We start from the raw sequence: 22,311 nt of genomic DNA on the forward strand, positions 1-22,311 counted from the left end.
AACGCGTTCAATTTCTTGTTTTATGTTCTGAAATATGTAAATAAATAAATATAAATAAATAAATAAATATTATAGGACATTCTTACACAGATTGACTGAGGCCCACGGTAAGCTCAAGAAGGCTTGTGTTGTGGGTACTCAAACAACGATGTATATAATATATACATACTTATATACATAGAAAACATCCATGACTCAGGAACAAATATATGTGCTCATCACACAAATAAATGCCCTTACCGGGATTCGAACCCGGGACCGCGGCGTAGCAGGCAGGGTCACTACCGACTGCGCCAGACCGGCCGTCATTATATGTAACTTAGAAATTGTGCCTACTCAGAAAGTCCGGCATAAAAGAGAAAGGCAAGACCGGCATATGATAAACAAGGAGTTGCCAACCTTTTTTAGGCTTTATTGGAAACTAGCTTTTACCCGCGGCTTCGCCCGCGTAATAAAAGTATTCATTAAGATTTTCATTTGGATCCTTAGGTTTCTCTGGTATATTTATCTGCGATTATTTCGATTGCACATAATACTTTTGCTTGCAATGATTGTAGAAATATTACACATCGACCACAGCGTAGGTAATTCTATATACGCTGGGGAAACCTTTATAAACATCCCACATAGCCCGTATTTCGACACTATATGATCGGTGGGTAAAAAGTACTTTTTTCTATTATCCCTTACAATTTTTTACATTTTGCTTATACTTATCGCAAACGTAATCTTCAAGCAAGCAAACAACGATCGTCTTAGAGCACTTTGATTGTAAGAGACCGCCGACCGATTATCCGTATCCCTCTAACGATACCCATATTATCCGTATCCGTATCCGTTTCCGTATCCGTATCCGTATCCCTATCCGTATCCCTATCTCTATCCCTATCGCTATCGCTAACGCTATGGCTATCGCTATCCCTATCGCTATCCCTATCGCTATCCCTATCGCTATCCCTATCCCTTATCAAGATAACACTAAGTTCTCGCGCTTTGTACACATATTTAAAGTCACATACAGGTGGAAAGCGATTAATTAACATTATTTTTACCTTTTTTCCCAACGTTTCGGCCAGGTTGCACTGGCCGTGGTCGCGGAAGACTGACGTCCCAGCAAAATGTCACCGGAGATGTAAACAACACAAAACTACCCGATATTAATTTATATAAATGTTCGGGGTAGACAAATAAATATAATTTACCCGCATGTAATTATTTACGACATCACATTAGAAACCTCAAAAATAACAGTACTTCTCCACTATTTAATGGATGTTATTATACATATAAACCTTCCTCTTGAATCACTCTATCTATTAAAAAAAACCGCATCAAAATCCGTTGCGTAGTTTCAAAGATTTAAGCATACAAAGGGACATAGGGACAGAGAAAGCGACTTTGTTTTATACTATGTAGTGACATCGCTATCCCTATCGCTATCCCTATCATTCATTCATTCATTCATTCATTTATTCCTTTATCAAACATAGTTTTACATGTCAACAAAATTACATATAAATACATTCTTCTTTATTATTTTTTGTTATTAAGTGTCTACAGTCGGCACTTATAACTTACATAGTTAATGCAAACATGCTGTCGAAGATACATTTCAATTTTATAATTCAAAATGGTTGGTATAGTGAACCAGTTCAAGAGTGCACGTCGTTGAAAAATTCGTCAACAGTGTAATACGCTTCAAGCATAAGTTTATTTTTAAGTTTATTTACGAATTTACGATTATCGCTATCCCTATCGCTATCCCTATCCCTTATCAAGATAACACTAAGTTCTCGCGCTTTGTACACATATTTAAAGTCACATACAGACAGGTTGAATGCGATTAATTAACATTATTTTTACCTTTTTTCCCAACGTTTCGGCCAGGTTGCACTGGCCGTGGTCGCGGAAGACTGACGTCCCAGCAAAATGTCACCCCATGTAAACAACACAAAACTACCCGATATTAATTTATATAAATGTTCGGGGTAGACAAATAAATATAATCTACCCGCATGTAATTATTTACGACATCACATTAGAAACCTCAAAAATAACAGTACTTCTCCACTATTTAATGGATGTTATCACTACATAGTATAAAACAAAGTCACTTTTTCTGTCCCTATGTCCCTATGTCCCTTTGTATGCTTAAATCTTTGAAACTACGCAACGGATTTTGATGCGGTTTTTTTTAATAGATAGAGTGATTCAAGAGGAAGGTTTATATGTATAATAACATCCATTAAATAGTGGAGAAACGTTTCGGCCAGGTTGCACTGGCCGTGGTCGCGGAAGACTGACGTCCCAGCAAAATGTCACCCCATGTAAACAACACAAAACTACCCGATATTAATTTATATAAATGTTCGGGGTAGACAAATAAATATAATCTACCCGCATGTAATTATTTACGACATCACATTAGAAACCTCAAAAATAACAGTACTTCTCCACTATTTAATGGATGTTATTATACATATAAACCTTCCTCTTGAATCACTCTATCTATTAAAAAAAACCGCATCAAAATCCGTTGCGTAGTTTCAAAGATTTAAGCATACAAAGGGACATAGGGACATAGGGACAGAAAAAGTGACTTTGTTTTATACTATGTAGTGATAGTGATAAGTCGAGTGTAAACAATATCAATATATAAGTACGTTTTTGGCTTATGATAATTGTACTGTTTTTGATTTTAACTTCGAAATACAGTTTTGGTAATTATTCGTATGGTGTTACTAATATCATTCGAAAGTATTAAATAAAAATGACATAGTTGTGAAGAATTATAAGTGGTGAACCGAACTAAGCCTACTTGCGATTAAATAACGACTTTAAAACGCCCTTGTAAAAAAAATAACTTGGTATTAACAATGCCAATTTGACGTATTTTAACAAAGGCTGTAATGGATAAATAGTGGGTAGTATTTTTTTATTTAGCATTTAATAATTGTGCATCAAGGGAAGGAACTTGAATATTACTAACGAGAGTAAGTTAAATCGCGACGGCATGCCAGAGCAATTTAAAGACTCGTGTTTGTAATATTCATACTCCTCGAGTTACACACAATGTTTGCAATATAAAAATATGTAAAAAGATAAAAAAAAATTGAATACGGTACTAGAATTTTCATAACTCCCTCGGGAGAACGATTTTTCTATAACTCACGCTCCGCCAGCGTGCAAAATCACATTTAGTGTGCGAGTATGATGAAAAAAAAAACGCATTCATTCATACTGTAGTGACTATAGCAAAACCAAGCATTGTTAAGAAATGTTACCAAACTAATTCACGTATATTAATATCCTATTACGTTTTCTTAATAACATAGTTTCAAAAACAGAATAAGTAGTTGGATTTATATGAGCCTGTAATATCGTGACTAAATTGTATTCGCAGGTGTTCGTTGGAAAAACAGTATTATGCAATATCTGGACCTGAAAAGAAAAGGTTATGAACCCCATCTACGGGACATATGCCGGTCTTGCCTTATAAATAGAAAAATGCTTATATGTTCAAAATTTCAACGTTATTTTAATAATTATCTAGCACACTCTGCCCCGTTATTACGTAAAATAACAATGATCATGATTTTGGAACCTAGTCTCATATGAAATTACGCGACAACAAGCACTAGACGGTCTTTCCGTGCTCATCGCGGGAGAACGGTCAACCCGCCGAGCCTTAAAAAATGTGATTTTTATCACTTAAAAGCTTTGTAAAATATGATATTTGCTATCCCATAGGACCATGCGCATTACGCCAGACTGCATTAATTATAGAGTTTTATCCACTCAAACTTTATTTCAAATATAAACTATGCCGGTCTTGCCCGCACTGACCTTAAATGTCATATTTTCATTGAACTTTGATTTTCGAAGTAACGCTTGCACCGACCGGCAGTTCTCTCAAAATTGCTATCATTGAATCTAAGAACGCTAGCATTTTTTGACGACGGCTATTTTCTGCTTTGTTTCAAAACAAACAACGCCTGATGGTTAGTACTAAGTAGTCACCGTATACAATCGGGCGCAAATCGGACGTGAAAAACCTTCTACGTGTGTTCTGAACAGTTCTGAGTGAGCATTCGTTCGTTCGTGCACCGATAAATGTATGGAAGTCAAGTGTTTTCATCTGCGCACGATCGAACCGATGCTCGCAGAACTGGCCCCGTAGCCGAATGGCATTTCTCCGACGCGAAACGAAAACGAAACGCCGCGAAAGCTAGTCTGGCTCTGTCGCGCCAATACGCACGAGCGATAGAGATAGATATCTACTAGCGTTTCGTTTCGTGAGCGTTTCGTGAGCGTTTGTGCAATTCGGCTACGCACCCTGTTCAGAACACTAAGTGAACACGCAGCTTTAGAGTTAACCTACGCCGCGCTTTTCGCGAGGAATTCCTTTCTGGAAATGCTTTAAACTACTGTAAAAGCGAATATTTTGAAATATGTGTACGAGAATCTCCAACTACATCGGAGAACTGCCCGACTTTGATTTATACCGGTAACGGTGAATGCTAGCTCGAATCTAAACCGCGGAAAGTGCCGCAAATATTCGTCAAAAGTGCATCTTCGTTTTGAGACGAGGTAAAGTTTATTTAATTTTAGGAACTAGGTAGGTAACCGGTTTTTTTTTATAATAATGATTGTCTTCGGTTCGCGCGGTGGTTTAATTATATGAGTTTTTTGTACTTATGTATATGAAACTGTAACTAAATGTCTGCGGCATATATAAGGCAGGATGCCAGGAGGTCCAACGCCAAAGTACGATGGCAAAGGATTTTTCACTTCATTTGTACCTGTAATTACTCAATGTACCAACTTTACGGATTACACTGAACTGTCGAGTTTAGAACAGAATAGGACCTAAAGTGTTGCATTGCAAATCAATGCCCTAATATATTTCTAACCACATCTTCTTCTTGATATACACGGTACCTATGAGTACTACCTACAACAATATCACAGGACACAATAGTATCTTACCGCAATCCGATTTGTTTTGACGTCTATGCGGCCGACCATGGGTTTAGCATTTTCGTACTGAACTGCTTGGCTGCGGATTTCGGGATCCTCTAAAACCTGGAAAATATATGTGTAAAATAATTTAGTCAATAGTAGGACGTTATTTATATAAAGGAAAATTTGATAGATTTAATTTATAATTGGATATATAGTACATATAATTATTTATTTAACAAACAACTCGACAGTCCATAGTGGGGCAAAAAAACAATTATTGGACCAAATTGAAATTTGAATAATGATTAAGTAAAAATATCTGCCTACCCTAGCCATTTGTTTCTCAGTGTATCCCATGCTTTTTCCACTTCTTATACAAAAATAATATTAGAAATTCCTGACCAAAAGCTTCCCTAAAATTCATAACGTAAAAACAAATCCATCACAGTTACGGGGCATAGCTATGGCCGTGGTCTATTTACAAGAGTCTATTCATCCACAACCAACACCCTCCGCATCACACATGGCCTATTTCATACATCGTATTGGAAAATCGCTTGAAAATCAGCGCGGGTTGCAATTACAAAATTAATCTGAAATTCATTTTCAGAGTACATATTTTAAAATAAAAAAAATCGACTTTATACTTTATCGAGTACATCTGCGTAATCTTGCGTTAAATAGGGCCACCCTACGTTTTACGCTCTCTCACGAACAATCCACAGCCTTATACATGAATCACCTTCATAATCGGAGCGCTGATGTCAGGAAACGTGCCCCAACACTGCACCAGCGCACTGTACTCCATGTGCAGCAATATGCAGTTAGTTGACGTCAACACGGTGTATACCTGCCCACGACAATGGTTAACTTATGTAGCTACGACAAAATCGAGTCATGTGAACATGGAACTATGGAAATTGAGAAAGTTAGTACGTCCCTTGACAGTTTTGCTCATGGTCCTGAGTTCCATTTTGGTATTTTACTTATTTGCGTAAAGGTAAGATACGTCGTGTCCACTGATATCCCTGCGGTGCAGATTGGGAACCTATTTTGAGTGACTTTCGATACAACGGCCAAAATCCGTTTAATATTATTATGTTGTGGTCTGTGGGGAGGACTTAGAAATAATAAGCAACATGTTTTTTTGGGAAATTAATTAAAAATACGTTTTTGATTAAAGAAAAAACGGGACAATTCACAACTTCTTCAGGATTCTTCATTTGAAACACCGGTCGTAGCAAAAGATCACAGGTTCAATCTTACTTAAAATTGTATTATAGCTTGCAGACGTTTCTGCCTGCTATAAAAATTACTTATAGATACGAAATACGTAGGTAGTTCCTTTAATTTACGTTACAATATGTTACTTACTTTCGGCAATCCAAAAAGCATTTCAATCATTCCAAATTGGCTTCCAGGGCCTACGCATGTTAATACTTTTCCCTGGTTATCAACAACATTGCAGTAACCCTAGAAACATAAACAATTTTCTTAGAGACGGATCATTTAGGTCTAGGTTACTATAATATCCTCTTAAAATAAAGGTTTCGCCACTTCTTTCGGCAAATGTTTCCTTAGGCCTAAAATATTATAATACATTTTTCCCTACCTAGAGTTTTATATCTGTCCCTTTCAAAATATGATATCCTATTAAGTATTTACCTTCAGAAAATTTTATCAAAACTCTGTTTTCTTTAACGTAGCTTTACCCTTCTTAGAGCCCTTGAATCTAGATATATTTATGAAACAAAAACACACGTACATATGATAAATTAAAAAAAAATGCGTGTATTTAAATTCGGAGTCCTGAGATTGAATTTCAATTGTGATAAGTTACATCGTAGGTAGTAATAATTGGGCTTATTACTCATTAACTTAAATATACAGGGTGATTAATGAGTAGTGAGCAGGAGTGAACAGGGTACTGGGGAGGGTCACACTGAGCAACTTTCATAATGGGGTAACACTGAATTGTGATTCTTTTTTTCTTAACTATGGCTTAATCGATCGGTACTTAATTGATAGCTAATTATCAATTACGTTCAAATTATGACTTAATTGATGATTAACTATCAATCTAAGTCATAGTTAAGAAAAAAACCGGCCAAGAGCGTGTCGGGCCACGCTCAGTGTAGGGTTCCGTAGTTTTCCGTATTTTTCTCAAAAACTACTGAACCTATCAAGTTCAAAACAATTTTCCTAGAAAGTCTTTATAAAGTTCTACTTTTGTGATTTTTTTCATATTTTTTAAACATATGGTTCAAAAGTTAGAGGGGGGGGGACGCACTTTTTTTTCCTTTAGGAGCGATTATTAACGAAAATATTCATATTATCAAAAAACGATCTTAGTAAACCCTTATTCATTTTTAAATACCTATCCAACAATATATCACACGTTGGGCTTGGAATGAAAAAAAATATCAGCCCCAACTTTACATGTAGGGGGGGTACCCTAATAAAACATTTTTTTCCATTTTTTATTTTTGCACTTTGTTGGCGTGATTGATATACATATTGGTACTAAATTTCAGCTTTCTAGTGCTAACGGTTACTGAGATTATCCGCGGACGGACGGACGGACGGACGGACGGACGGACGGACGGACAGACAGACATGGCGAAACTATAAGGGTTCCTAGTTGACTACGGAACCCTAAAAAGAATCACAATTTAGTGTTGCCCCATTATGAAAGTTGCTCAGTGTGACCCTCACCAGTACCCTGTTCACTCCTGCTCACGACTCATGAATCACTCTGTTCTGTATATACTTACGAGCACAATCAGCGCATATTATGGTGTTTTAATTTCTACAAAAACTAAAAATATGGATATAAAGTGATGTGAAGGAAATATTGCCGCGGATCTTACGAGAATATAATTGAAATAGTAAGACAAGCTGACCTTTTGTATGATATACATATCGCGGCCAATATCCGCTGCGTGTTGAACAACCTCGTCATCGGGCAATACTATGGTTCTGCTGTTGGACGCAACCGTTTGCAGCAGGTCGCGGCTGCAGTCCTACAAAACAGTAGGGTAGGCCAGTTGCATCAACCACATTTGAAAGACACATCATCGTCACGCAGCAGACGACTATGGAACTTCCCATACAATAAAATTTAAGGAACGGTTTTACGGTGACAGACGGTTTGATGCAACCGGGCCTAAATCTTGAAAAAAAAATTGCCTATTCGTCCTACTCATGAGTCCCCAACTCCCTCTTTCTAGTAGTGATCGTGAAGTCGTCAAACTCCATGCATCACTTACAGAAGAAACAGAACCATACCGTCTCTGTATGAAATCTTTATACATTGCATTGCATTAATCCTCAAATTAGGTATCGAATAAACTCGCGGTCTTAACGCTAGAGTTTTCATTTCGATTCTGTATAACCCGTCTAAGGCCCTTACACTTTTTTTCTACGTGCTTGTTAGGAAGTCCGCAACGTATCGCGTGTGCACCGAGCGAAGCCGGTTCACAAAAATAGTATGATGTGTCAGCCCATGTCAGTCAGCGCACCGCTGACACATGGGCGCGTACCGCGAGTTTTACCTAAAATTTTGCATCTAACACATATTACATTGAAAAAACCGGCCAAGAGCGTGTCGGGCCACGCTCAGTGTAGGGTTCCGTAGTTTTCCGTATTTTTCTCAAAAACTACTCAACCTATCAAGTCCAAAACAATTTTCCTAGAAAGTCTTTATAAAGTTCTACTTTTGTGATTTTTTTCAAATTTTTTAAACATAAATGGTTCAAAAGTTAGAGGGGGGGGACGCACTTTTTTTTCCTTTAGGAGCCATTATTTCCGAAAATATTAATATTATTAAAAAACGATCTTAGTAAACCCTTATTCATTTTTAAATACCTATCCAACAATATATCACACGTTGGGGTTGGAATGAAAAAAAAAATCAGCCCCCACTTTACATGTAGGGGGGGGTACCCTAATAATAGTTATTTGTTATACAAGGGGGCAAAGTAGTATTTTAACGCCGAGTGTGGAATTGAAAAACGAGCAAGTGAAAGGATTCTATAGTTGAACCACGAGCGAAGCGAGTGGTTCGAGAATAGAATCCTGAACTTGCGAGTTTTTGAACACACGAGAAGTAAAATACATTTGCACCCGAGTGTAACACAAAACTTTTCCCCTCACTATAGCAAGGAAACTACAACGCAAAAAATGCGTTTATCGCTGCTTCCAGTAGTTCCACAGGTGGTAAATCATCTTTATTACTAGATTCACCTACTTTTATCAATTTTAAAGCAGTTAATTTGACTTTATTCAAGGTCAAATTACTTTACCCACTAGTGGATAAAATGCGTTTTTACCCGCTGGTATTAAAGGACAAAACACGTGTTTCCGAGCTAGTGAGGGGAAAAACCCTAATAAAACATTTTTTTCCATTTTTTATTTTTGCACTTTGTTGGCGTGATTGATATACATATTGGTACCAAATTTTAGCTTCCTAGTGCCAACGGTTACTGGCCCCGTAGCCGAATGGTATTTCTCCGACGCCAAACGAAAGCGATACGCCGCTGGCTCTGTCGCGCCAATACGCAAGCGCGATAGAGATAGATATCTACTAGCGCTTCGTTTCGTGAGCGTTTCGTGAGCGATTGTGCCATTCGGCTAGCCACCCTGAAATTATCCGCGGACGGACGGACGGACGGACGGACGGACAGACAGACATGGCGAAACTATAAGGGTTCCTACGTTCCTAGTTGACTACGGAACCCTAAAAAACACCACTCGAAAATACTTGAACCAGACTTCACGTTAAAAATCATCACTTATTGATAAAAGTAACAACGTGTTAAGTTGTACCAGTAGTTATACGAAACTTTGGGAACACCCAGTAAGAATTAAATCCAGCAAGAATACTTACCTGAAACAGCGGACAGGAAAGTAATGTCTCCACAGTCTCGATAGACAACACTTCTTGCTGAATATTCGCGGACATGTCTTCGAATAGATCCTTCACGCATACAGCGTTATTGTAATACCTGTTGACATCATTGTTCATAAATATACGAGCATCTTTTGGCAGATCAAGCTAGCACTAAATGACGTTATTTACTTGCGATTGCAAGGCAAATGTGGAAATGTCATCGTATATCCCTTCAGGTGGCGGAGCTACAAGTTGCATAGGGGATAAGTGGCACGGTCGTTTTATAAAACATTCCGTTAAGTGGCAGGCGCCGGGAGCCGGACTCTGGGAAAAACAAGCCGATAAGTGGCAGGGACCGGCTCCCGGACCCCGTGCGACGATATAGTACCTAAATATATAAATAAAACCGTCTAAAACTGTATCTAGCTTCCTCACACTTGCACGAACCATTCGTCACTAAACAAGGACGGCATTCAGTAAAGGTCCAACACCCTCAACTTCAAAACAGCTTGAAATATGACCCAATTTGATTGGACCAACCGCCTGCCATATTTGAGACACGTGTTTAAAAACCGTCTTTTTTGCAAAAATTGTACTGTAATATGTTAAAAAAAGGGATATAAGTGTAAATAAATGTATATTTAAGTCCCTGAATAACTTTTTATTACAATTTACTGTTTGTTTTCCTAAATAAAGTTACTTTAATACATGGAAGTGGAAAACGTAGCCACCTGATATTTGATCGAGTCTAGCAAAATTCACATAAATGGAATATATTTTTTTGCTATGGAATGATTTTAGCCGTTTCATAATGAATCCAGTGATACATGGTTTATGCACAACATCCCTACACTTTTTGAGAAATTATAATTTTTGTAACACAAGTGACATTCGCGATGACCACCCGTGAGAGCCCCGCCACTCAAGGGTAAACTTTTTCTGTCATTTTATCGGTATCCTTGCCACTCAACAGCTTTTTATTTCAAGTCCGGCTCCCGGTTACCTGCCACTTTACGTGCGGTCGGCTCCCGGATTTCGCCACCTGAAGGGATATGTATTTCTATTATCTAAGAAGACATGACGTTATTATTAGTGACGCTCTTTCACTTGTTTATTAAAATTGGTGCAATATTAGCTAAAACAGACTCCTGAAACTTCAAATTTATAAAATCAAATATTCTAGTTCAGGTTGAATTTAAAAAATGAAATGGGATGAAATTGGGATAACAACCTGAACAAAGTCGCAAGTAAATTGAATTTACATAATCATTACCATACGTATAGAGGTATAGTAATAAGCAAGTCTACAAGCGTATTTAAATACTAACGACTCCCTCTACTGCACAAACAAATCCGTAGATCCGTAGTTAACTGTACTAATAATACTATTTCAAATTCATAATATAAATGTATTCAATTCTTTATCTTAATTTAGTACAAGAAAGTACACATTACAGTAATGCTACGAATGTAGTTACAACAATCTTTACCGGCCGAGTTTTTAATCTGCTAATGGCCGAATCTGAAATACGACGTCACGGCGAAAGTCAAACTTTAAAATATTAATTCACCAAAAGAAAAAACCACTTACCATTGTACGCAGAAAAACTTCCTCACTCGAGACTTGATTTTCTCGCTAACTTGATTTACTGATAGAAAGCAGAAAAGCTCCCTCATTGATTCCTGTTAAAAATGTATTGAAATTTCACAGAATGGCAAAGTTTATATTATTTAACAATGTTTTAATGCTGTAACACAGGGTTTCCTAGCTCAGGACACAGGGTCGCGATTTTCTGTAATTGTTAATTTATATAATAAACTTTTTTCATTTTTTTTTTTTCATTTTTTTTAACTAAGTATAGTCAATGTTAATACATTACTAGACTTTCCAATCGCTTTTTGGTAAAGGAAAACATCGTGTGGAAACGGGCCTAATTCCAATAAGGTCTAGTTTACCCTTCGGGTTGGAAGGTCAGAATGGTCAGATAGCAGTCGCTATCGTAAAAACTAGTGCCTACGCCAAATCCTGGGATTAGTTGTCAAAGCGGACCCCGGGCTCCCATGAGCCGTGGGAAATGCCGGGATAACGCAAGGAGGACGACGACCATTACTAGACTTAAATATGTTCACATGTCATTTTGCAAATCATTAATAAGTCACCTTGAATTTGCATCTCCTCTGCGCTGCAAGCATGAAATGGCTGCACATAGTGGCAGTATAGAAACAGCTCAGATAAAACCCGAGAACAAATATTACTATCACCTGAAACAGTAAAGTCATCTTCTTAGGCATACATTATATAACCCTTTAACCGATGGTCCGATAAATAAGCATTATCCAGCTCATTCCACCGGTCTTATAAATAATACAAATTTTCGTATAGGTACCGGCATCGTACTACCGGCTCGGTTAAAATTTTCAAACAGTTAAAAGGATAATAAAACAAGACATAACAAATATCTTAGCAAGGCGTAACAGGCCTTTTTATGGTGGAGTTGAATTACTTAGGATGGCATGTCCAGTAAAAAACTTTGTGTACAATCGGTACCTATTTAGAGAAGGTGACAATCGTTTACGCACCGTAGCGATCGAAACGCAACTGTGTCAGACTAATAGGTATAGAGAGACACTAAGCTTTTCGTTGTCGAAGTAATAAGTAGCAATTGTGATTTTGACTGCGTAGCCAAGCGACTGAACTGACCAATCACAAACGCATCAGTAACCCCTGCGGCTATGTCCGATATATCAGGGCCTCAGCGTCGCTGAAAACCATGGGGTCGAACGTAAACGACACGTCGTGCATCGGTGTTTCATGTCACGCTTTCAAAATTGATACCACATAGGTCCCTGTGTATCAGAACTACTCACCACAAACAGATCAGCGACTCCTGGGGCAATGTCGGCTATGCCGGAACCGGTGAAGGCTGCGGAGCCGAACATCAGAGACGACACCATCGGTTTCTCATGCTTGGCGTTCATAGTTGAGAACACCTTCGTCTCCCAATATATCAGATGCTTTACCCATGAGTTCTAAATGCAAATCAAAGTAAAAGAATTAACAAATATATGTGAGATTTTTTTATTTTACAAAACGTATTATTTTTAGAAGTGACTGCGAGTGACTTAATTTACAAATACCGTTAGGTACCATAATAATAACAGACATTACGCTTTGTGTGGGGGCCCATCTTGTGGGGACGAGTCATCGTCTGCGGAAAATATAATTGGATACCGTTTTATCAGGCAGGCGTACGGTTTTTTATCCCGCGCACGCCTCCCAAAGGCCCGGAACGCCATTGTTCCGTGATGGGAAAGACATAAAAAAATAATAGACGTTAAAATTTGAAACAGTAAGTATTAAACTTACCGGTCGGCATAATTGATTGGGACAGGAGATCAAGCATAAAAAGCAACCAGACCAGTAACAGAATATGCAAAACATTAGAGCGAACTTCAGAAGGCAAACCATCTGAAAACATTAATATGTATAGGTATAATTAGCAACTTCGTACCTCTAGAAAATTACCTTAGTCGGAAAGTAACAAAAATCCGAGTAATAGAATTGTGTACTACTTACAACCGCAAAATCGCTTTGAGATAGTGTCAATGTATGACAATGCATTTTATTAAGTACCTGTGGAATTCCAAATGGTCAAATTCGGACTAATAGCATTTGACCACGACTTCGTCTGCATAGAAGATTAAGAATAATATTCACTGTCAGCAATGAAGGTATGCGCGTTCACCATCATACAATTTCTCAGGTCCCGCAGTGAATTCGTTGTTTCTTATAAAACATGAACCAACCTAATGGACTCTGCCTTAAATCATTTCACAAAATTTAGACATACCCTGACATTACTTTTGAAATTTCTTTCCAATTTGTCCATATACTCCCAAATATGCCACACTTGCAGCACGGGAAAGAGTGCCGCCACTTGGTTGGCCATTGAACTCCCTTGTGGGTCCAGCGTGTCCGTGAAAATGTAGAAAGGGAACACTGACAATATGTCTAAGTAGAAACCAATCGTTGCCATTTTTACCTCCGATATATCCTTTACTGTATCTCTTATTACATTCTGAAAACGAGAGCACTATTTATTTTTCGCTTCTTATGACATCAAAATTACATGGTCTGAATCAAAATGTACACATCAAAGAGGATCGAGTATTATAGAGAGTTACTGTCAAAGTAAAATGTGTAATCACAGTGCACTGCCATCTCTCAACACAGGCTTAAAACTTTTGAACCTCAGTTTTGACAATTTGGCCCATATTGTTAGCTTGATATGTGTTCAAATGTCAAATATTAATATTAGCGCCATCTAGCCGAGCATTTCCCAAAGGTGTAACGCCATCTAGGACACCGTACCTTTTTCTCTAGGGCTTTGAGGTACGTTTTTTTCTTAGACTTTATCCGTCTATAATACGGAGTTACATGTATGTTATATGTCTTTGGTACACATGAACAGTTTTCACTGGTTTGCTAAATGTGTCGCTTAACTTCAAACCTGGGTAAATCCATTCTGCTTTAAGGTTGAATATATAAAAAACATAATATGATCTGAAACATAATCAACCTTATAGCAGAATGGATTTACCCAGTTTTGAAGTTAAGCGACACAAATGCAAATCGGCAAAAATAGCAGTCACTTTACTAAACATTTCACGTCATATCAAGCCTAAATGGTCGGGACATGTTGTCAGACAGGTGCTTACATACTTATTCCTCCTCTCCGGCAACATGTCCCGCACAACATAGTTGACGGATTGGAGGTTTGACAATCATTGGGTGAACGACATACGGAAAATCGAGAATTACATAATTATAGATGACACCAACCCGGGGTAAGCGATGTACATAAAGAGACCTTTGCGACTACTGGCTAAAATCATGATGGTGATGTTACATCACTGATGTAACATTCAATGTTGTAGTGAGTCGTGAATCTTATAAGTTAACAGCTGACAAACCTTATCATAAATGGCAGTAGTGAGCTGAATGTAGATGTTCAGAACCAGGCCGGTGGTGATCACAGTGTTGAGAACCTTCTCTACGTCGGACTGCGAGGGCTGAATGATGTTCGAGTAGGGCACCATGGTGCATAAGTACAGGATCATGAGGAAGTGGATGATATTCAACATGCGCATCTGAAATGTCCCGAAGACGTTACTCTGATTTCTAAGTATGTGACGTAAAATTGATATATACTCGTTCAAATAGACTGTAACAAAGATGTGTTGTTTGTTATAAACTCCAGTAGGGCACTATATCAGTTCTGCTACTATTTTTAAATAGTATATTTTTTTTTTATATTATAGGGTGTCCAACTGTCCAGTCACACAGACAGGGGCTGGAGGGGTAATGGACGGTTTACATCCTAATTATATTTATCAGAAATGATCATGGCGACTCCTTGTTAGTCCATGTTGTCTGAGTTTTGGTTTTGGTGGGCTCTTAAATGACTCGCAAAATCGAACTTGGTTTTAAACGTGCGATTACACGGAGCAGAATATAGCTGGCCAGCTGTGTTATACGTGTAAGTGCAGGACGGCTTTGGACTGGTCTTCCGGGAATGACGTTTTGCGTCAAGGTTTTCTAAACGCCGTGTCTCAAAAAGGCCAATACTTTAGTGAACCGTACGACGCCATTCCTGTCTTAGAGAAGCACGCTCCTCCCTTTTTTAGGGTTCCGTAGTCAACTAGGAACCCTTATAGTTTCGCCATGTCTGTCTGTCCGTCCGTCCGTCCGTCCGTCCGTCCGCGGATAATCTCAGTAACCGTAGAAAGCTGAAATTTATTACCAATATGTATATTAATCACGCCAACAAAGTGCAAAAATAAAAAATGGAAAAAAACGTTTTATTAGGGTACCCCCCCCTACATGTAAAGTGGGGGCTGATATTTTTTTTCATTCTAACCCCAACATGTGATATATTGTTGGATAGGTATTAAAAAATTAATAAGGGTTTACTAAGATCGTTTTTTGATATTATTAATATTTTCGGAAATAATCGCTGCTAAAAAAAAAAAGTGCGCCCCCCCCCTCTAACTTTTGAACCATATGTTTAAAAAATATGAAAAAAAATACAAAAGTAGAACATTATAAAGGTTTTCTAGGAAAATTGTTTTGAACTTGATAGGTTCAGTAGTTTTTGAGAAAAATACGGAAAACTACGGAACCCTACACTGAGCGTGGCCCGACACGCTCTTGGCCGGTTTTTTCAGAAAACATATTACCAGGTAACAGAAATGATACCTGGTTTGTTACTTACAAAATCAGTATCAGGTTCTAATATCCAAGGGAATGATGCCCTGAGACAAATCCTTGGAGCCTTGATGCTGGTCACTTTCGGGGACATCTGATACAGTTCTAGGAACTCCTCAGTAAATTTCGGCCGACGTACGTTTTTAGAGTCTACGAAAGGTTTTTAACACATGTTTATGGCACTGGTCCCACCGCGAGCTAGTAAGCTATGAGCTATCGGCTATAAAAACGAACAAAAGATAAGCACTCCCGTGCAAATAAAAGAGACACGGCTATATTGATAGCTCACCGCTGGGCGAGTAACTATAAACATCGCCGTGTCTCTTTTATTTACACGAGAGTGATTATCTTTTGTTCGTTTTTATAGCCGATAGCTCATAGTTTACTAGCTCGCGGTGGGACCAGTGCCTATAGATCATTAATAGGTATATTGAAAAATAAATATTACTACTAAAAAAGTTTTATCCAAATATAGACGCAGAGATTAGTGAAGGCGTAAATAACAAAAAAATATAGGAATCCACTTAATGTATCAATGTTTTATTAGGAAAACATGAAAGGCGACAAACGAGATCGTATGGAGTCTGGAGTCTTTGTATGGAGAGTTGCTACAATACTAAAACTCCATGGAGAGAAAATAAACATTTTCCAGCCTTTTTCTTACCTCTGTAATACATGTGTGAATCGTCCACGAACGTAGGATCCTCGTCTTCTATACCCGCTAGGCGATTTTTGAGCACTTTCATCGGTCTGTACCGCGTCCTGATTTGTCGAGAATCGTTTTTTTCATACGCGTCTATTGCATCCTGAAGATATATAAAAAAATTAAACTTCCGTTCTTCACAGTAATCTAATTCATTGGTTTTGTCACATTTATCTAATATTTTGATTTAAAAAGTTATCCTAAGTACATTTATTCCATGATTACGTACAGTCGGCCATGAAAGTGGTTTACCACTTTTGACAAAAGTTTTTGCGAGCTCTAACGATCGATAAGGTTGATGACATATGGCATGACGTAAGTATCATATATAGAGAGAGAGCAATTGTCACTGACATAATATTATTGCAAGCGGAAATCGACCTTGCCTCATGACGTTCAAACGAACCTCAACCGTAGGGTGGTAAACCACATTTTTGGACGACTGTACTTGTAAATAAACTCCATTGTTCAATTTGTTATCGTAGTTATATAGTAACTCTGTTTAAATCAGGCAGCAAGGATGACCTTGGAAATTTTAGACCAATTTCCATACTTCCCGTTCTCAGCAAAGTGTTTGAGAAAATTATATTGAACCAGTTGCTTCGACATTTTAACACGAATGGATTACTTCAGCATCAGCAATTTGGTTTTACACGAGGTCGTTCGACGACAGATGCTGCCTCTGTGCTAATCAAGCACATATACGATGCCTGCGAACTCTCGTTAGATGCTATCGGTATTTTCTGCGATCTCTCCAAAGCTTTCGATTGTGTGGAGCACGACACACTACTACACAAGCTGAAGCACTACGGTCTATCCTCTAAAGCTTTACAGCTTGTTGAATCTTACTTAAACGAAAGAACCCAGAAAGTGGTTGTAAATGGTACTGAATCTAACGGTACAACTGTAAAGCTTGGAGTACCACAGGGTTCTATTCTGGGACCTTTTCTTTTCCTTGTGTATATAAATGATTTGCCATGTCTTGTAAAGAACAAATGTGAGATAGTCTTATTTGCTGATGATACTTCACTAATTTTCAAAGTTGATAGGCAACTGAGTGACTATAGCCATGTGAATGAAACTTTGAAGGAGGTACTAGAATGGTTTACAGCAAATAACTTGCTCCTTAATGCCAAGAAGACGAAATGTGTTAAATTCTCTTTACCCAATGTAAGGAAGACAGATACTACCATCACGCTGAATGGCGAAAACCTGGACCTTGTCGAGAATACGCTCTTTCTTGGTCTTACTTTAGATTGCAATCTGCAATGGGGTCCTCATATATCTGCCCTAGCAAAAAGGTTGAGCTCTGCCGCGTATGCCGTAAGGAGAATTAGGCAATTAACTGATGTGGAGACAGCTCGCCTAGTTTATTTCAGTTACTTTCATAGTGTTATGTCTTACGGCATATTGGCCTGGGGAAAAGCAGCAGATATTCAAACCATCTTCGTTCTCCAGAAACGGGCAATACGATCTATCTACAACATGGCGTCACGTGACTCACTGAAGGAACGCTTTAAGGAGATAGACATCCTTACAGTAGCTTCACAATACATACTAGATGTGATAATGTATACTCATAAGAATATAGAGTCCTTTAAGAAACTGTCAGATATTCATAGTTATAATACACGGAACAAACATAAGCTAGCGGTTTCCAAGTTTCGTCTACAGAAAGTGAAGAAATCGTTCCTGGGAAACTGTGTAACATTTTATAATAAGGTACCCTTAGAGGCATGGGATCTGCCCTTTACTTCATTCAAGAAGTACATAAAAAGTGCACTTCTCAAAAAGGGGTACTACAAAATTGATGATTACCTGGGAGATACTACACCATGGCCGACTATCCAGGCTCAAAATCTGTCATAGTTTTGCTAGCAGTGTCCCGGGGAGACATTGTGTCATGCTTAAGGCGCTGTTGCTACTGGCTGTTTAAATTATTGATCCTTATTATTGTATAATTATAATTTGGTATATATATATATTGACTTGTTGAGTACATACTAGTTATGTATTCTGTAGAATTAGTTGGAGATTGCTAGCTTAACAGTCTCTTGACGTGAAATTTGTATTTCATACGCATTTTTTTTTCTATTTCTAGTTCTTTTGACACTTGGAGAACCTTTACACCTCCAAATTTTTATTTTTTATTATATCCCATTAATTATAATTGACTGTGGGGACCTTTTACATCTCCCAAGATCTTGTTTTCAATTAAGTCAATTTAAACTATGTAACATACAAGCACGGAATGTTGTGTCTTACATCTAGGTATACCGTATTCACTTATTATTGGAATATTTAATACAGCCCGGACAGCTTGAACATGTCATGCTCGCTAAAAAGTCTTTGCTTACGGTGACGTCGTTGATCGGGTCGCCACCTTCCCGAATGAAGGTTGAGGGAGGCGATGGCTGAGATGCGCGCCATATTCGTGAACGGGTGCTGTTTGTGAAGACCGGTCTGTTTCAGCTAATAGGGGCTATGCTATTCTATGTAACATTAATTTTGAATGAGATTACGTTGAGGCACTCTGTTCGGTCCTTGTTTGTTTATTTTTCTTTCTGACTCTTGGAGACCATATACATCTCCAAGGAAAAAAGTAGATTAAGTATACATATATTTTTTTTTCCTTTGCTTAAGACAACAAGAGTCTTTTACAACTCTAAAGTTATTTTAGTTATTCGGTTTTTTTCTTCATGTATAATTTTTTTAGATGTACTTTGACACTTAGAGACTCTATACATCTCTAACATCTCTTATTAATAATCATAATAGCTTTGTACTTTGTATAATTTCTTGTGTTAATTTTTTTTTATGAATACTTTTGCTTATTAAATTGTATCTTGTTTTTTTTTTTAATGCATGTTAAATATAAGATGTAATGTTTTGAAAAGAAGTGGCCCGCCGAGTTTCTTGCCGGTCCCATAGTGGATACCCTCCTCCAACTGAGGGGGGACTGAAATCTTCTCGAGGCTGAGGCGTAGGGTTAGAGCCGGCGTAGTTTTATTTGACGTTCATAAGCGCATTGTAATATGCCTACTTGGAAAATAAATATTTCATTTCATTTCATTTCATTAACGAATCTTTCAAAATCGTGCCAATTTACTGTTTCATGTGTGGTGGTAATTTTTACTGTTATCTAGGTAAAATGTGAAGACCGCCTTACTTGCTTCGTCCTCGCACTACGGAGCCGTCGCTCTATCTTGTCGCGAATTTCGTACAATAAAGCTGGCTGTTCAGATAAAGCGCGCATGAAGTCAGTTCTCCTCAACACCTAATGAAAGAAAAACAAATGATGCACATTCAAATATACCATATTAGGTGTATTCCACGAGAATCCTTTGCAAAATGACTTTTACGGCTTGTATTTCTATCAAATCCGTAACGTTCGAAAATATACAATATCATCAAAGCCAAGTAATGAAATATCGTCAGACAGAAAATCGCTTTCTCAGCGTTTTCAAACGTATTAGAAGCATCGCATTTCGTTCGAGTCATTCATTCTTTATAATAGTTTTATGTTGGATGTAGGGGCCGATACAGTGGAACTACTGCAACTTCTATAGGCACTGGTCCCACCGCGAGCTAGTCAGTATGAGCTATCGGCTATATAAACGAACATATGAATTGCATTCCGACGTTGTAGTGTTAGCAGACGAACTTTATGTCGATATAGGGTTACAAAGTGAGCAGAATTAACAAATAAGATATACAGATCTATTTTGCGTCAACTTAAAAAAAAAATCCTGTAACTTGAAAATAAAGTATAAACGTTGCATCATTGTTCCGTAAGTGTAAAACCTTTCCTTCCTTAAAACATCAATATAATGCTTCAATAACATTAAACGTATATTTACATAATTAAAAGCGCAAGTACATAACTAACCACATGAAATATTAATCGTTTGCTTTTGTGTAAAAGCCATTTATAAAATATTTTCCATAAATTTACTTCAGTAAAATAAAATTGAGAGCTTTAACAATACCGTTATGAAATCAGAAAATGAAATTGGCCATCATTAACAGAAGCCGTTATTAATCTCCACACCGAGGATGGCTTAAAAATTCAATGCAGCCGATATTTTAATGGTTATTCATAAAATATTATCATGAAATATTGATAGCTAAATTTGACTTCCCTGCATGAAGGATGGGCAATTACAGATTAAACAATCCCAGAATGATATGTATGGTAATGCCGTAAATAAAAATAAGTATATTTTTCTACTGCCGAACTTTTATTCGTCATTTACAAGGTCGTGCAAAGATCTTTAAAACCCTACATAAAAGTCTATTCCACAAAGCCAGCCCCGCCGGCTTCCCACACATGCGCACAGTAACGAAAAAATTTAAAACGCATTGTTTGCATCTGTAACCGTGGCAACGCATTGTTGTAACGTTACTACGCGCGTGCATACTTTGTTGCATACAATACTTTTTCTACGACCATGCACTTACTTTTTAATCGTTTTCTAGAATAATTTCGTGATATTCGCACGGTTTCCTGTATTTTGACGCAAAGGCCTTCTCTCTATTCCTGAACTCACCCTGTCGCTCTCACTCCCCCGCGCCGCCGCCAGCCCCGGCCGGCGGTCCACGCACCCACGCTATATCCCTTAAAGACTTCCTAACAATGCTTTAAGAACTGTAACGTATGCGTGGGTGCTCGGGGCGCCGGCCCCCAGCTGTCATTTTTTATGCAGGGTTTTCAAGATCTATGCACGACACTGTAAATGACAAATAACACTACGGGAGTAGAAAAATGCTTTTTCAAGTAGGTAAGCATATTACAATGCGCTTATAAAGATGCGAAAACTATCAAAGTTACAGTATGACAAGAAAATGTAGAAGTGGCAAATGGTAATGGCAAAATTGTAGTAGTATCGTCTCATATTCTTAATATTATTATAGCTTTGAACAAGAAAACTCAACAGTTTAACCACAATTTAAAAAGCTCCAGGCATCAATGTAAAAACTCATAAAGTAACTACATGTAGGTATTGCTGACCAATTACAGTTAAGAGATACTAAGTAAAACCTGTTCAATGGCTTTTCATTAAATTATCACACTAAGGGCCACTTGCACCAACGAAAATTGAGGGTTAACCCACCATCCACCACCCACCAACCCTAAGTTACGTGGTTGGTGGATGGACTTTCGTTTGACCCGTGGAACATGGCGGATCGTCTTCCGATATATTTTTTTATTTTTGCATTCTGCTGTTTAATGTATAGAGCGCGCAAAGAGTGCATTTAATGAAGAATTTTTTTGGAGATATGAATAACCAATTCTACGGACATCACTCGGTAGTTCGTGGTCCCGGCCGCCATCATGCTTTGTAGTTGTACTGCTGCTCCAGCTATCCTCCAGTGCATCGCGAAGGCCTCGTTCGCAAAAAAACTACTTATACTGTAAATATCTCTGTAATTTACTTGACATTGGCAAAGTGCCCTGGTAGCAGAAAGCCATTATTATACGAA

The 22,311-nt window shown here is 37.9% G+C and overlaps 1 protein-coding gene across 1 annotated transcript in view; it reads right to left on the reverse strand.

Annotated features, from left to right (window-relative positions):
* LOC125233252 overlaps positions 1-22,311 on the reverse strand; it is a 103,397-nt gene that overhangs the window by 66,536 nt on the left and 14,550 nt on the right. Inside the window, exons 4-15 of the mRNA XM_048139191.1 lie at positions 16,789-16,930; positions 16,132-16,274; positions 13,708-13,935; positions 13,224-13,325; positions 12,725-12,886; positions 12,017-12,118; positions 11,448-11,539; positions 9,854-9,971; positions 7,869-7,988; positions 6,340-6,438; positions 5,708-5,815; positions 4,990-5,085 (exon numbers count right to left, since the gene is read on the reverse strand). Coding sequence (XP_047995148.1) covers positions 4,990-5,085; positions 5,708-5,815; positions 6,340-6,438; positions 7,869-7,988; positions 9,854-9,971; positions 11,448-11,539; positions 12,017-12,118; positions 12,725-12,886; positions 13,224-13,325; positions 13,708-13,935; positions 16,132-16,274; positions 16,789-16,930 — 1,512 coding nt within the window. The remainder of the gene's footprint in view (positions 1-4,989; positions 5,086-5,707; positions 5,816-6,339; positions 6,439-7,868; positions 7,989-9,853; positions 9,972-11,447; positions 11,540-12,016; positions 12,119-12,724; positions 12,887-13,223; positions 13,326-13,707; positions 13,936-16,131; positions 16,275-16,788; positions 16,931-22,311) is intronic.

This window comes from Leguminivora glycinivorella, chromosome 14 (assembly GCF_023078275.1).
Source record: "Leguminivora glycinivorella isolate SPB_JAAS2020 chromosome 14, LegGlyc_1.1, whole genome shotgun sequence".
Classification (NCBI taxonomy): Eukaryota; Metazoa; Arthropoda; class Insecta; order Lepidoptera; family Tortricidae; genus Leguminivora; species Leguminivora glycinivorella.